General features: G+C 35.6%; 1 protein-coding gene across 6 annotated transcripts in view; it reads left to right on the forward strand.

Moving 5' to 3' along the window:
* The window catches only part of LOC149799950 (uncharacterized), a 90,796-nt gene that overhangs the window by 12,734 nt on the left and 59,900 nt on the right, over positions 1–18,162 (forward strand). For 2 of the 6 annotated variants that reach the window (XM_089959441.1, XM_089959442.1), the window contains 3 exons: positions 4,112–4,225; positions 6,012–6,125; positions 15,330–15,443. In XM_089959441.1, coding sequence (XP_089815567.1) covers positions 4,112–4,225; positions 6,012–6,125; positions 15,330–15,443 — 342 coding nt within the window. The remainder of the gene's footprint in view (positions 1–4,111; positions 4,226–6,011; positions 6,126–15,329; positions 15,444–18,162) is intronic. The other 4 variants (XM_089959443.1, XM_089959445.1, XM_089959444.1 and 1 more) reach the window with 3 other exon arrangements.

The raw sequence follows: 18,162 nt of genomic DNA on the forward strand, positions 1-18,162 counted from the left end.
TATAAATTTCAAATGAACATATTTTACAAAGAAAAAACTGTTTTCCTTATGTCTGCGAAAATACAATGTTCGTAGTACTAACCGAGAACACCAAAATTAGAACATGTCAGCAAGAAGTTTGTATTTACCATAAAACCAAATATGAAATAATTGTAGAAGAAGTAGCAAATGGAATGGTATTTGTTATAGCGGCATCAATAATATATTATTATTATTATTATTATTATTATTATTATTATTATTCGATTGAGTACAAATGTTTGATAGAAGGAAAACAAGCTAAACCTACATCGTATTAAGGTTGTGTAATAAGGATCTCGAAACCGACAGAAAAGGCAATTGATATTGGCCCTATTAGTTCCGATCTATACTATAATAATAAAACATGTACCCGTTCAAAATGTCTAAGTGACTGTCAATTCCAAAAACTAGTTCTCGATTGAGAACATGCTTCGTTCCTTTTGCATATGTAAATAACTGAGCAGATTCCATATATGAGACATATGAAACATATCTCAGTACACAAGGGCTTTACAAGTTTCTATCATGCATCGATACACAAGGTTCGTACACGTTTATGTTTCAACATGCGTAACACGGGGCAAGCAGTGAACTATGTAGGTCACTCTACCGTGTTCTTGTATTACAATTCGTGCTTTGGAGAGAAGGAAACAAACAGGAATCGCAAAAATAAATAATGATGTAGTATAAAATATTAGCACTGTTGGAGCTATTAGTTAGTACTTCATCTAGTAGTAGTACTAGTAACAACAGCAACAGTAGAAGCAGTAGTATCAAAAGTAGTAGTAGTAGTAGTAACTAGTGTTGTATTAGCAGTAGCAGTAACAGCATTCAACTTGAAACATCAAGAATTTTAACTGGATTTACATAATATGCTTCTTGAAGATGTTTATTTACTGAAAATTGAATGGAAATTACTAAGCATACAAAGTACAACAAAAATTAACATTGTTGACATTAACATGTATATTCAATTTATATATTTTGCTTAATTTTTGTCTATGTTTGTAAGTTCTAAACAACATGTCTGCAAAGCAAAAGTTCAAGGTCAGTCTTGTTTACAGTTAGACATGGTTTCTTCCGTTGTAAATCTTCCCATTTTATTAGGTCAAGTAAAATGTAAATAACTAGGGGTTTGATAAACAAAAAATAATGTATTACTGAATTAGCTCAGTATGTCAGATATAATTTGAGATGAAATGCTTATTTAAAATATTCATTTAAAATTAGCAATGGGCTCATTGGTCAGTTGGATTAATATACATTACTTTGGATTTTCGATAACTCATTGAAAGGCATTTTGAATTGTACTTTTGTTATATCAAGGCATTCAAGCCTATTGGAATTTATTCGGAGATTTTATATATATGGACTTTTGACTTTAGGACATCTGGGATTTTTTAAGGATTGTTTTCACCTTAATATAAGTATTTATTGAACTCTCAGTTGGTATTGTAAAGAAATAAATTGTTTGTTCATTTTGCTTAAAATTGTTGGCTTCACTATCTGTCTGTTACATAGTTTAAGACCTAAAGTAGTAACATTATGTCTAAGATAATACATTACTATTAAACGTTTTGAAGGAATTATTCTTTAACTTCAGCTACATCTCAAAGCAATCTCAGGCTTGTAAATGCTTCCAATGCCTATGACTTTAATCTCTCACCTAGTCATTAATCTCAGGCTTGTAAATGCTTCCAATGCCTATGACTTTAATCTCTCACCTAGTCATTAATCTCAGGCTTGTAAATGCTTCCAATGCCTATGACTTTAATCTCTCACCTAGTCATTAATCTCAGGCTTGTAAATGCTTCCAATGCCTATGACTTTAATCTCTCACCTAGTCATTAATCTCAGGCTTGTAAATGCTTCCAATGCCTATGACTTTAATCTCTCACCTAGTCATTAATCTCAGGCTTGTAAATGCTTCCAATGCCTATGACTTTAATCTCTCACCTAGTCATTAATCTCAGGCTTGTAAATGCTTCCAATGCCTATGACTTTAATCTCTCACCTAGTCATTAATCTCAGGCTTGTAAATGCTTCCAATGCCTATGACTTTAATCTCTCACCTAGTCATTAATCTCAGGCTTGTAAATGCTTCCAATGCCTATGACTTTAATCTCTCACCTAGTCATTAATCTCAGGCTTGTAAATGCTTCCAATGCCTATGACTTTAATCTCTCACCTAGTCATTAATCTCAGGCTTGTAAATGCTTCCAATGCCTATGACTTTAATCTCTCACCTAGTCATTAATCTCAGGCTTGTAAATGCTTCCAATGCCTATGACTTTAATCTCTCACCTAGTCATTAATCTCAGGCTTGTAAATGCTTCCAATGCCTATGACTTTAATCTCTCACCTAGTCATTAATCTCAGGCTTGTAAATGCTTCCAATGCCTATGACTTTAATCTCTCACCTAGTCATTAATCTCAGGCTTGTAAATGCTTCCAATGCCTATGACTTTAATCTCTCACCTAGTCATTAATCTCAGGCTTGTAAATGCTTCCAATGCCTATGACTTTAATCTCTCACCTAGTCATTAATCTCAGGCTTGTAAATGCTTCCAATGCCTATGACTTTAATCTCTCACCTAGTCATTAATCTCAGGCTTGTAAATGCTTCCAATGCCTATGACTTTAATCTCTCACCTAGTCATTAATCTCAGGCTTGTAAATGCTTCCAATGCCTATGACTTTAATCTCTCACCTAGTCATTAATCTCAGGCTTGTAAATGCTTCCAATGCCTATGACTTTAATCTCTCACCTAGTCATTAATCTCAGGCTTGTAAATGCTTCCAATGCCTATGACTTTAATCTCTCACCTAGTCATTAATCTCAGGCTTGTAAATGCTTCCAATGCCTATGACTTTAATCTCTCACCTAGTCATTAATCTCAGGCTTGTAAATGCTTCCAATGCCTATGACTTTAATCTCTCACCTAGTCATTAATCTCAGGCTTGTAAATGCTTCCAATGCCTATGACTTTAATCTCTCACCTAGTCATTAATCTCAGGCTTGTAAATGCTTCCAATGCCTATGACTTTAATCTCTCACCTAGTCATTAATCTCAGGCTTGTAAATGCTTCCAATGCCTATGACTTTAATCTCTCACCTAGTCATTAATCTCAGGCTTGTAAATGCTTCCAATGCCTATGACTTTAATCTCTCACCTAGTCATTAATCTCAGGCTTGTAAATGCTTCCAATGCCTATGACTTTAATCTCTCACCTAGTCATTAATCTTTCTTTTCATCGACATATTTAAAGTGGTATATTCTTCATAATAATATAAGACTCACTCTTTGTTCTCCAGATATAACAAACATTTGGTAGGCCGAAATTAGTTTCTTCGATACAGTTCCAAGTTCAGTCATGAAATCATATGTGTTCAAGCTTTCTGAGAAGTGCCACATCGTGATGTGAAAAGTAGGACACCATGTCCTCATTTACACACTTATTAATGATGTGTAATTTCAATATTCAGATCAAGTCTTCGATTTTACAGCAATTAAATGTTACAATTACATCGAGAAGTACAGATGGTCTGCTTCAATCGGTTAGTTTCTCTTCAGCATCACATAGTACTGATTGACCCTGTGTTCTGACAAACCGAAGCATTTTGTGTTTAAGTAAATATGTACATGTGATTGTTGACCTTTCCAACAACTTCAGCTTTTCATCGAAACAATTGATAACAGTGGTAGCAGCAGTAGTATTAATAGCTGCAACTGTAGTTTTTGTAGTGGTTTGTTTAAATAGAAGCATTTGTTTTTATTATCGATTTTGTTATTAAAAATAAGAACAAAAGAAGAGAAATGGGTAAATGAAGAGAAAGATATAAAGGTAGAAATCAGCAAGGTTTTAATATAACTCACTTAACTTCTTCTCTTTAAGAAAGAACTTTTAATAAAAAGAACTGATATTAATGTCCATCATTCAGACACGATTTTACACCAACAGCCCCATGAATGTCCACTGCCACTGGTAACTCTGTGATTTCCCTTTCAAAACTTGCTTCTTTTCACGGTTTGTAGTAAAAGTCATAACATGAAGTTCGTATATCATTACGAAAATCAATTGCTTTTAGATATAAATGAATGTGCTGATACTCCATGTGAAATCAATGGAACTTGCCTCAATACGCAAGGGTCGTACAAGTGTCTGTGTCGAGAGGGATGGCAGGGCGCACACTGCCAAATGGGTAAGCAACAAGTTCCAATTTCTAATATATGAATGTTTGGAGGGGAATACAAACAAGTAGTCATAAATACCATTAGATCCCGAAAACAGAAAGTATAATTAAACGGCGTCCTCTCTTGGTGACTATTGTTGTTTTAGTAGTATACAATGTAATAGCGGTATTAGGGCGAAATAAGTAGTTTTCTTGGTACTACTATTGACAGTAGTAGTAGTAGTAGTAGTAGTAAAAGTAGTAGTTGATGCAGTGCAGAACAGCTCGTCTTGTATATCCATTATTCGTCGACGTTAGCATTAGCAAATATAGAACGTTTATATTAACTAAATATCTCTGATAACATTGTCTCAGCAGGCACACAAGTTTATGTGCTCACACATTCTGTAGAGTAACACACCATCACTTTAACAACACGTCACTTTGACCTAGATTTGAGGCCTCATTTTCCGTAGATATATTTAGTATCTCTAGGTTAGTTACGCAGACACTACTGCTTAAACAATCATTACATGTTATGTGTAGATACATCGTATGGAGCACTACACCATCATGTCAAATGCTGGACACTGTGACCTACTTATTTTCTCTCCGGTCATAATATACACGTATTATGCCTACATCATTTTCATCATAACAGTTACTTATACGGTCATACAAATAGAGAAATACTAACTCGTGGTATCAAAATTGGGATAATGTGTCTTCATTTTTATATTCATATGAATCAATGCACCTTTGATGTTTATGTGAGGTTTTTCTACCTTTTCTCTTTGAAATAGTATACATCACGATCATATTATAAAAATGAGTAAATGTGACGTATGGAAACCACCTGGTTTGTCTTCATCATCACTCGGTATTAATGGCCTGCATACCTAAATAAATATGTGCAAGGGAACTTTGCTGCCTACAAACAGCTTCATTACTGCTTAGAAACAGATATATTAGAAATAAGAGCAAAAATATTGATTTAGCTTTTCCAACAAAAATAGCTGTTATTTCCTTTCTATACTGTAGGAATTTTTGTAACAGAAAAGCTTTCTGTATTGAAAGAAAAAAAAATGGAAAAAAAAGAGGAAAATACATAAGTAGATACAGATTAACAAGACTGAACTCATTTCACTTCCTTTCTGTACCAAAATCTGTGGAAAGTCATTTATTAAAAATTTTAATATTTTGAACATGGTTCTAGGCAGATGTTCAAATAAATAACCACTGATACTAGTAAATCATTCATTTAGCGTGCAGGCTTCTACTTTTCACAGATCTGAGTAACCGTCATCACAATAAATACACCTGTTATTGAGAAATGTAATTTTTACATATAAATGAATTATGTGATCATGGATGTGATAATAATGGAACTTGCCTCAATACACAAGAGTCGCACAACTGCTAGCGTTGAGATGGGTGGGAGGGGGCACATCCCCAACTCGGTAAATAATATGTGACATGTACAAATATATAAATGCTGAGAGTGGAAGAGAAACAACGAATTGCCTATAAACAGTTCTACTGGAAGCAGTAGTAATAATAACATTAGCTGTGATGATTATATTAGAAGTGATAGTTGTATCTACATTTATGTGTGCAAGTAAACTCTAATGTTTACTAAAGGCTTAAATTATTGTTGAAAACACATACTAAAGTAACGTTAGTAGTTGTATTAGCAATAGTGGCACCAGCAGTATATTTATGGCATGTATCGTTCAAATTGGTATCCATTCCTAACTTTCTTTAGATTGTATCACAACAAGTACATATAATAATTGAGAACTAAAATCCTTTTTAGATATAAATGAATGTACTGAGACTGACTGTGAGAACAATGGAACTTGTCTCAATACACAAGGTTCGTACAAGTGTTCCTGTAGAGAAGGGTGGAAGGCGGAACACTGCGAACAAGGTAAGCTACATTTCCCTTAATGCTAGTAAGTGAATAGTCAGTTACATAGATACATACAGCTGGGGCATATATACATGTGCTAATGAAAGCTGTAATAATATGCTATGTGTACTTGTTTTGCTAGTAGGTCTGGTTTTAATAGTATACAGAGTAGTTTAGTTGTAATAGTAGCAGTAGTAATATTTTCCATATACTAGTATCAAAATACCGCTGGATGAGAGTATGTACTTCATTGGCAAGGTAACAAAGTAGTATTACAGTCAGATGTATTGGCAGTAGTATGTAGTAGTTGCAGTCGAAGTAGTACAGAAACAATAGTATTCTCTTGTTTTTTGTTGCTCTAGCATGAAAAAGAAACATTAATAGACTGAAAGAGAGAAAGAGCTCAAGGTATATGTTAACATGGTTATGTATAACCCATCTTTCTTTTCGGAAGAAAAACAAAACACAAACGTACTACAAGCACTTCAGATACTGCTTGACACCGATTGCCGAATGAAAAGGAACTGGCGCATTATGCTAATTATTTTAGTGAAACCGCATGTTGATATGACAACTAACAGTTCGAAAAGAATCGCGATAAAAAGATTTGTAAAATACCTATAGTGGCGGCAATATTGGATAGATCCATTTTCATAAAGGATAAACTATGTATCATATGAAGTCTTCCAGTCTTCCAGACTTCCAGTAACATATCCTTGCTAAAATGAATCTCCGTTCAGGAGGAGTGGTGATAAGACGATTTTCAAGATGGCAGCCTTGGTAGGCATATTGGACATCTGATCTACGCCATTTTCATTTAGGACTACCTAAGAATCATATATAGACGTTTAGTGAAATATTATTCAGAATAGCGATAACATGTTTTCCAAGATGTTACACTGGCGGCAACTTGTATTGGTGCTTATTCATGGTTTAATTATTGAACATAATAATTTAGCTGCAGAAGTAACAGTACAGGCAAGTGCTAGAATAAACATTATGCCTGAGGATAGAGTAGACAGAATATGGACAATGAAATTAAGCAGTGTTGCAGTTAGATGTAATAGATTATATATGCATTGGAGGCACATAAAGTGTTATTAGTTGTTTTAGAATTGATTTTGCTACAATATTTCCTTATGTAGAACTGATGTAACGTAGTGTTACTTTCACTGCTAAAAGAAATAAGATAGTAAGCCGACTTTCTCGTCCTTCAATGTCAGTCAAGACATAGAATACATGAATACCTACCTGGCACCTCGGAAAACAGAACTCTCTCTCTCTCTCTCTCTCTCTCTCTCTCTCGTACTTTATGTTACTTATAGACAAATAACACCTGGTCACTTACAGTGAATAAATCAACCTATTTCTTCTGTTCTTCTTTATTTCAGTCAGATACAGATAAGGGCTAATATGTCGCTTGATGATGTTCTAAGCGCCATGTCTGATCGTACATTAAACTACATGTAGACTTAGAAATGTGCTGAGTGATAGCATAATGTTGCACTGTCCATTCTAGTGAAGTTCGGCACATTCTGGACAGCGAGGTCTATATAGGACTCTCGGCAGGCAAACACAATCGTAACTGTATCTGCTTTCCTAAGATTTCTCTTCTCTTCGTTCCACATGGTATCAATCGTGGCAACCTCTCGCATCCCAGCACAAATTAACATCCTATTCGGAAAACCCACCGTGGGCTGGTTGCTATATAGTCACGGTGACAAAAAGTCGATCAACATGCTATAATGAACTCTCATTTTCCGGCCATGGAGAATTTTTCCCGCAAAAAAATTCTTTGGAATCATAGTGAGAATCTAACTTTCATGATCAAAAGGTGGGAACACCATTCATTGCGTAATAATTAGTCTGGACGAAAATTATTTCGCCCTAATTGGTGGAGAATATAAAATCAAGGCGGGTTTCACTCCCTTCAACTACGATGAAAATCAAAAGATCCGCTCCAAAGCCTTTGCGACTGGTACACATTCTTCCGCCCACTTAAGCAATGCTATTATCAATATAATCGTACCAAGACCTCCAGTAGATAGCGACCAACTTAACATATATAACATTATATAGTCCGGTGTTACTGCACATAGACTGACAAACTCTTCTGTGACCTTTCTATCTCTAGCCCACACAAAGACCAGACAGTTTTTCACATAAGCATCAGGGACATCGTCACCATATACAACAATCAATGTTGCGAGAATTTCCAGAAATGATGTGTACATCACTGACGGGCATTCTTTCTGTAATAACACCCGCCCTTCAAATATATATGTCGTCTGCAACGCAGACAGTTCCAACCGTTTGACCGGAACGTTATTCAGGCCCCAGTGCTATTCTCCGAACTTTAATTCCCATAAAAAACGGCCCGAAATAGGTCTACCCCAGCTCCGAACATAGTTTCCATAGGCCTGATGGCGACAACTCCGACAGACCCCAGCTAATAATAGTCCTGGTCAACAGCTTCTTCGCCATTGATAGAAAAGTTTTCTTTAGTGCTATGACTGTTTTAATTACCTATAATGAGCCTATTAATTACTAGTTTTAATACTTTCATATTCAATTTGTTTGCTAGTACAGTTTGTTTATACACGCTGGTAGAGTTTGTCACTTAGGCATTTCTTTTGCTTTATAAATTGTGTACGTGTTTTACTTGCGATCAGAAACAATTTTACTTGGTTACAAAAAATATATTATTTTTGCATCAGGTAGATATAGATTATACTCCGGTAGGCTTGTTGGTTTGAAATGGTCTTGTTTTCTTTCGCAAACGTAAGTAAACGTATTTTATGTTATGATAAATTTTCTGATACTGCTAAAGAACTTTTTATTCTAAAAAATAATTGCTTTGAGATCATATTTAAGCAAGATCATCAGATATTATATTCTTGTAAACACACCTGGATCGATCTAAAACAGACCTCGGTTACATGCATTATTTCTTCGTAAATGCATTGCATTTTCTACATGGTACACTTTTGATCGATGGGTGATTTGTTAATATGATTACTATGATTCGAAATATCAGCACCAGTAGTAATACTAGCATATATGAACAACAGCGATATCCGTCCCAGTAGTAGCACTAGCATATATGAGCAAAAGCAATATCCGTCACAGTAGTAATACTAGCATATATGAACAACAGCAATATCCGTCCCAGTAGTAATACTAGCATATATGAACAACAGCGATATCCGTCCCAGTAGTAATACTAGCATATATGAACAACAGCGATATCCGTACAGCGATATCCGTCCCAGTAGTAATACTAGCATATATGAACAACAGCAATATCTGTCCCAGTAGTAATACTAGCATATATGAACAAAGGCAATATCAGCACCAGTAGAAATCGCATCATCAATGAGCAGCAACAATAGGTGTGCCAGTGGAACAGATAGCAGCAACATAATTCCAGTAGTAAATATAACAGCATTTGGAGCAGTAAAAATGGTAACATGCTTAAGAATTTTTATTTTGATGCTTAATAATAATAATAATAATAATGATAATAGTATTAACTTATACCACTGGTTTGCAGGTCAGAGAATGATTTATGCAACAATATCGCATGTTCCTTATTTCTATAAGAAACACTTCTTTGTAAACAGTAAGCAAAACAAATCTTGCTTGGAAAATTGAAACTAAGGGAAAACTCGACACAGAAAAATTCTAAGAACTTCCATTAACTTTCAGTTGTGTACCTTTCTAAGTTGTCATTATATTTAAGATAGGTCTTTAATTGAGAAATTTGTTCTTTAAATTTGAATCAATGCGCTCTGATTGGATGGGAGAAAATGGGATTTGCCTCAGTACACAAGGGTTGTACAAGTGTCTTTGTCGAGAGGATTGAGAGGTGACATACTGCCATCTCGATAGGTTACATGCTCCATGTGCTAGTTTATAAATCCTAAGAGGGGATTACAAACACAAAAGCGGACAATACAGTTCTAAGAGTGTACATCTCTTGGTAGTTTATGTGCTTTTGGTAGCGAACAGAAAAGTAGCAGTACGTGTAGTACTTTATAGTGTAGTAGGAGATTTTTGTATTGATTTATTGGATAATAATAATAATAATAATAAACCCAAACGGACCTGAGATCGCTCACCTGACTGTCATCGCCAACTAAACTTGCAAGAAATATGTGTAAGTTTTATTTTCTGTTGAAATTCCTTCCAAATTTGATGATTCCGTGTTATGAAAACCTCTAGTTCAAAATTCTGCTACTTTTGTTATTTTATATCTTCATATATATCTGATGGCATGAATGCATCATTTGTCCAATAAGGAAAGGTCCCTATGCCAGGACGCTTTGTGTCAAAATCAGCATCATTTGTCCAATACTGAATGGTCCCTATGCCAGGACGCTTTGTGTCAGTATTGGTTACATTCGGTCAAACAATTTTTCTCATAACGTTGTGTAAAAACAATATTCTTCTTTTAGTGGTGAATTGGCATAATTTATGGAATATTAAACACTTTCTGTCAGGATACCTTGTGTAAATTTTTGTCAGAGATTTATCTGTGGCATTTTAAACTATTCAGTTAAATTTTAGTCTATTATTAGCAACAATAGTCATATTTGATTTCATATAAGCATCGGTTAAATATATAAAATATGAGATAGATACAATTACCTCAAATGTAAATGTTTGAGTAATGAAAACAGAAAGTACAATTATCGTTGCATTTAGGTTGGTGGTTCTTGTAGTCTGAATTGTGCACATAGTAGGTGTGTTGGTGTCAGCAGCATTATCAGTACTAACATTAATAATAATTATTGCTTTATTAATAAATTTGTTGTTGTATTTGTAGTAGTCCTGTTAGTAGTAGTAGAAGCAGTTGACATTGTAGGTCTTGTTAGTAATAATAAGATTAATAATAATACTACAACTACTACTAATTATAGTAGTAGTAGTAGTAGTACTACTAAGATATTATGTATTATGCATATCAATAATTCGGCTTTCAAATGCTCACGATTCAACTTTTTTCTGTAAAAGGCAACTCAGTAACGTATATTTAATAGTGAAATCCATTCGTTGTTCGATGTTAATAAATGTTTCGATACTGTTTATGAGAACAATGGCATTTGCCTCAATATGCAACGATATTACAAGTGCGTATGTCAAATAGGCGTGTTGGTCGCATATTGGCAACTTGAAAATGGGAATACGATCAACAGCAGTAATGAACATTAAACTTTGACCTAGATTTAAGGCTTCATTGTCCGTTAATATACTTTATATGTTTTGTTTAGTTATACGGATACTACGTCTTGAGCAATCATCAAATTTAATGCGTAGATGCGTCCTATGGAGCACCACACCACCATGTCAAATGCGGGACACTGAAACCTACCTATTTGTTCTCCGGTTATAATATATACGTATGAAGCCTACATTAGTTTCTTCAACATGGTTACTAGTAGTCATGCAAATAGGTGTAAGCTTTCATCCTGAGAAATACGAAATCGTGATCTAAAAACTGGGACACGGTGTCCTCGTTGTACACTTCAGTGACTATATACAGTTTTAATGTTTAGGCGACTTTCATTTTCCCTTTTTATTTGTATGACAAATCTCTTTTAAATATACCAATATGATTTTAAAGAAAAAGAGTAAATGTAGCCTATGTAAACCAGTTGGTTTGGCTTCATCATCATTCAGTATTATTTACATATGTACCTAACTAAATGTACTAGGGAACTTTGCTGTCCCCTAATAGTTTCATTACTGTTTATAAATAAATATATTAGTAGTAATAGCATCAGTAAAAGCATTGGTGTCACTTTTTTCAACAGAAATTATTTTTTTTTTCTTTCTATATTGAAATGAGAAATCGAAGAGAACGATAAACACATATTTGGCGAGGAATATATGGAGATAAATATCATCAAGACTAAATGTAACTCATTTTAAAACTATGGAAGACATTTACTAACAATGGCAATATTTTAAACTTGGTTTTACACTGATGTTCAGATAAATAACCTCTGCCACAAGTTGTTCATTCATTTAGAGAGAACACATTAACCTTTCACAGAGATGAGCAAAAGTCATCACAATAAATTATCTATCACTGACAGACTTAACTGTTTTAGATATACGTTAATGTGCTGGGCTTGAATGTGACAACAATGGATCTTACCTCAATGTACAAATATCGAACAAGTGCCTGTGTCGAGAGGGGTTTAGAAATAAATATATTAGTAGTAATAGCATCAGTAAAAGCATTGGTGTCACTTTTTTCAACAAAAATTATTTTTTTTTCTTTCTATATTGAAATGAGAAATCGAAGAGAACGATAAACACATATTTGGCGAGGAATATATGGAGATAAATATCATCAAGACTAAATGTAACTCATTTTAAAACTATGGAAGACATTTACTAACAATGGCAATATTTTAAACTTGGTTTTACACTGATGTTCAGATAAATAACCTCTGCCACAAGTTGTTCATTCATTTAGAGAGAACACATTAACCTTTCACAGAGATAAGCAAAAGTCAACACAATAAATTATCTATCACTGACAGACTTAACTGTTTTAGATATACGTTAATGTGCTGGGCTTGAATGTGACAACAATGGATCTTACCTCAATGTACAAATATCGAATAAGTGCCTGTGTCGAGAGGGGTGGGAGGGGACACATCGCCAACTCGGTAAATGACATGTGTCATGTAAAAGTATACAAATGCTGGGAATGGAAGGGATAAACAAAATTGCTTAAAATGGACATTAGGGGTAGTATTAGTAGTAATAATAGAAGTAATGGTACTTGTGTTGCTAGTAGTAAAAGTACTAGTTGCATCTTCACACAAAAGCTCCGTTGTCTTGTAATGGCTTCAGTTTTTGTCAAAAGACATACAGAGGTAACAGTAGCAGTCGTAGTGACAATAGTAGCTACAATAGTATAATTCCGTCATGCATCATCGAAATTGCTATCCTTTCACAGTCTAGGTAGATTGCATCGAAAGAATAAAATATATAAGTGAGAATGAAATCATTTTTAGACATAAATGAATGTGCTAAAACTGACTGTGAGAGCAGAAGAACTTAATTAAATACGCAGGGGTCGTATAAGTCTTTATGTTGGGAGGGGTGGAAGGAGTAATACTGCGAACTCGGTAAGTCACATTTATAATGTGTTACTACCCCATTGTTTTGGTGAATAGTTACTGGAGCATACAGACATTTGCCAATGACAGCCATAGTACAATGCTAAGTGTACTTGGTTTGGTGAATCGTTTTTTTTGTGTGTGGGTTTTTTTTTTGTTTTTTTTTTTTCGAATGATGCACAGAGTAGTTCGGTTGTAGCAGTGGTAGAAATGGCAGCAGTGACATTTTCCATATACTAGTATCCAGGAACGGCCTTAGCCAACGCGTGGCCTGATTTGGATCATTTTTGCGGGGCCTCCTGGATTTACGCGGGGGGGGGGGGGCTCCCTGTGAATACGGCATTTGGAAACAAACTTTTAAACAAGGTTAATATGATATTGAACTTAACATTTTCTTCCATCGCCTTAAAATTACTTTCTCTCAATAGATATAGTTTTAAACTTTACTAACGCTCGGGGCTAATATGAGTCCCGGGTCCGATTGCGCCACATCGACCCCATAAGCCTGTCGCCGGCCCTGCTAGTACCAAAATAATAATAGAGGAGTGTACATACAACAAATACATTGGCAAAGAAAAGAGGTTGTATTACGATTAGATTTAATGGCAGTTATATATAGCGACTGTAGTAGTAATATTAGTTAGTAGTAGTAGTAATTACAGCAGGAGTAGTATTAACATGTTTTTGTAATAGAAATTATTTTGTTGTTGCTGTTGTTGTTGTTGTTGTAGTTGTTGTTGTTCATCACTGATGAGCTAAAACAGTTAAATGACTGATATAGAGAAGGGGCTGGAGCTAAGCATTAACATGGTGTCACTTTTGTAAGGAAAATACCCATAAAGTGCGACGAGCTCTCGAATACCGCTTGACAACAACGGCCGAGTGAAAGTGCACTGATACATTAAGAAGTCTTTCAGTGAAAACCCCATGATTAGCAAGATGCCTACTGTGGTGACTATATTGGATGACCAGCAGACCTATCTTCGTTTTGGATAGATTGGACATCATAAGAAATCTTCCAGTAAAATTCCCTTGCCAGATGACACTCATTTCAAGAGGAATAAAGATGAAACAAGATACTCAAGTTGGCTGCTGTGCTGGCCGCATTGGACATCAGATACGCACCAATTTCATTTAGGACCAGCTAGAAATCACACATTGTCTTTTGGTGAAACATTTATGTTTATTTCTCATTTATTCATGAACAATAGCGATAGCTCGATACTTTTTAGTGGGCTGCAGTGGTGGCCATATTGGATGTCTGAGGAACACCGTTTTCATTTAGGATGAGTAGTGTACCTCTATGTTGATAATATGTCACTTTGACCTACTTTTCACGTCTCAGTGACCAAGTACACGTTCTAAGTTTAGGTTAGTTTTATGGACACTGCTAACTGAAAAAGCCATAAATATAATGTGTACATTCATGGCAAATGTGGAACACTGTGACTTATTTTTGTGCTCCGGTGGTAATATACGCATTTCATGTCAAGATCAATTTCTTGGACAGAATTACATGCACATTCATGATTAAAGATCAGTCAATACATCTGGAAGAGTAATGCATCTTGAAATCAGAATAATGGCCAGTATCCCTCAATAATGTATAAAGCCACATGTCAACGCGAGCTTTCGTGTCTTCTAACAGCTTCAGTTTTTGTTTGAAAGACAAATGGAAATAATTGCAGTAGTTGTAGTAGCGATCGTGGCAACAGTAGTATAATTTTGTCATGCATCATCCAGATTGGTGTCTTTCAACAGCTTTCAGTAGATTTCATCACAAGAATGACATCATTCAAACTGATGTCCTTCTACAACCTCAGCACATTTCATTACAAAAATGACATCAGTCAAATCGACATCCTCCCGCAGTTTTCTCTAGATTTCATTACAAGAATGACACCATTCAAACTGATATCCTTCTGCAGTTTTCAGTGTATTTCATCACAAGAATGATGTCTTTCAGACTCTTAGTCGATTTCATCACATGAATGTCATCATTTGAATTGGTAGCCTTATACAGCCTTCAGTGCATTCCATCACAAGAAGTACATATATAATTGAGAAATGCAATCCTTTTTAGATATAAATGAATGTGCTGAGACTGACTGTGAGAACAATGGAACTTGTCTCAATACACAAGGATCGTATAAATGTTTGTGTCCAGAAGGGTGGGAAGCGGAACACTGCGAACTCGGTAAGACAGGTTTTTCATTAGCTGCTATCACAACACTTAAGGTGAATCGTATTACGGTAGTATGTGTGGTAGTTTCGACGGCAGAATGAATGAACACTGCCATTAGGAATATCATTAACATTCAAACGTATATCAGTTCAGTAAAGGCATCTTAAGAAGTCTTAGTTATCGTTGAGACATTTAATTCTTTTCTTTACATTTGAGTGAATGTGCTGACACTGGATGTTAAAACTGGAACTTGCCTCAGTAGGCAAGGGTAATGGAAATGTCTGCGTCAAGATGAGTGTGAGGGGTCAATGTGCATACTATATAAAATCTCTATGTTCCATTCTCATTACACTGGTCTACAGTTTTTTGAAGTCGTCACCTTCTGAGATAAAATGTGTAATTTAATATGGCTTTTATGTGCTGAATTTAAATATGACAATTAAAAAAACTGATTGATTACTGGTTTCAGGATATTTAAGTTTTTACATTTTACATATATGTATATTGTGTAAATAGTAGAGTCGTAATCATAATTGCAAAGCGAGATCTTTTCATGTATTTATGTTTGCTTTACATGATAATATTTCACCTGTCAGGTCTATGTAACACGTTTAAAAGAAACTGCAACAGGGTTATATAAATAACATTTACAATAAACAAAGGCAAAAATATATTATGTGTATAGAAGTACATTGCCTAGTCCTTACTGAGTGTCTACTAGGCGCTTCTCGACTTGCCTCGTGCATTCATTAAATGGAGCATCTCTTGTCACTGTCTAGCAATAGTCTGCAATCATTGATGGGATCCATTTGCCCTGATAGCGTTTACCTATTGTTACAAGGTCTTGATGAAATCGTTCGGCGTGCTCGTCGCTCACTGCTCCGCATTTCGGTGGAAAATAATATAGGTGAGAGCGCAAAAAATCTTTAGTGACAAGTTGCAGCCAAGACTTTTGAATGCCTTTATGAGGTTTTGCACCAACTCCCTGTAGTTATCTACCTTGTGGTTTCCGAGAACATTTGTTGCCACTAACTGGAAGGCTTTCCATGCCGTCTTTTTCTTGCCACGCAGTGAACAGTCAAATGCATCATCTCGAAGAAGTTCACGAAACTGAGGACCAACAAAAACACCTTCCTTTATCTCAGCTTTACTTACCCTTATGAATTTTCTACTGAGGTGCTTGAAAGTTGCATGTGTTTTGTCCATGGCCTTGACAACGTTCTTCAGTTTGATGTGCAAGGATGGTAACAAAATCCTCCTTGATTCAACAAGTGGTTGATGCTGAACAGTTTTCATCCCAGGCTCCAGTGATTGTTGGAGTGCCTAATCTCTCTTGTCGTAGTGGGAATATATTGCACGACTATCCTATTTGCAGAAAAAAAGCAGTATATTTTTTATCCAGCCTTCATACCAAGCAAGAGAGCAAGAACGTTCAAATCGCCACAAAGCTACAACTGATGTTGGTCAGTCATAGTTTATGCACCTCAAAAGTTGTTTCATATTTTCATAGGTTTCATCCATATGGACTGCATGACCAACTGCAATTGCTGGCGAAACATTGCCATTGTGCAGCAAAACAGATTTAAGACTTGTCTTTCATGAACTAATGAATAGTCTCCACTCATCTGGATCATAAACGATATTGAGGGCTGCCATCACACCATATATGTTGTTGTAGGCTACAAGATCGACTTTCATGAAGAACAATGGGACAAGATCCATTTGCTGGTTACGAAACATGGAAACCCTGACATCACCTTCCAGCAGATTCCACTGCTGTGGTCTCGAGCCCAACATCTCTGCCTCACTCTTGGATAGTTCCAAATCCTTGACAAAGTCATTCAATTTACATTGTATTATGAGGTGTGATTCAGAGAAGGAGGATGAGCGAAAATATGGGTCATTAGACAGTGATGGTTCAGGACTAGAATTTTGATCCTCGTTCTGGTACTTCAGGAACCGGCAGTCCGTCTCCGTGTGGTACTGGGCGAATGACTGATGGAATTGTTGGATAAAGCACAGTTCACTTTTTCTTCCTTGACACACCTTTTCCATCTGGAGGCACCATGCAGAAGTAACAATTGCTGATATGATATATTGGCTCTCTCCAAATCATTGGCTCTGCAATATGCATAGCTTTCCTTTTCCTGTTTAACCACTTACGAAGATTTGTTGCACAAGCGTTGCAGCATATGTGTGGGGCCCACCTCTTGTCCTGATCTACAATTTTGCAGCCAAAATAAAGGTGATAAGCTTTCTTAACCATAGTGGTTATACTGCGCTTTTGTGATGAAAAATTCACTTCACCACGAACATAGCAGAGATTATCTGCATTGTTCACACATCTACGGGTCATCTCTGCTCACTTTGGCTAAACAGAAATGTGTCCCTTTGCAAACTAAAACACTGATAAAGAGAGCACGCCACTTTATGATTTCTAAAGCTGATATAGGGCAATTTGCTCAACAGAGTGATGTAAGCTTAGTTATGATTGCATCATCTTTGTCTTCTATGAACAACATGATGCAATTCATATCATGTATGATGCAATACCAGCATCTGATAGCATCATTTGCCTTAAAAGCAAGTACTGTCCAAACCATAGATTTATTCGTAGATCGTCAAAAATATATTTTAAGTAATTCTGGTTTATATTGACATCACTTTCTTTTATAGCTCACTTATCCTCCACCATTCAAAAGTCAATGGTCGTATATACTGACCAATTATC

The sequence above is a fragment of the Sinohyriopsis cumingii genome, chromosome 5 (genome assembly GCF_028554795.1).
Source record: "Sinohyriopsis cumingii isolate HCF-2022 chromosome 5, ASM2855479v2, whole genome shotgun sequence".
NCBI lineage: Eukaryota > Metazoa > Mollusca > Bivalvia > Unionida > Unionidae > Sinohyriopsis > Sinohyriopsis cumingii.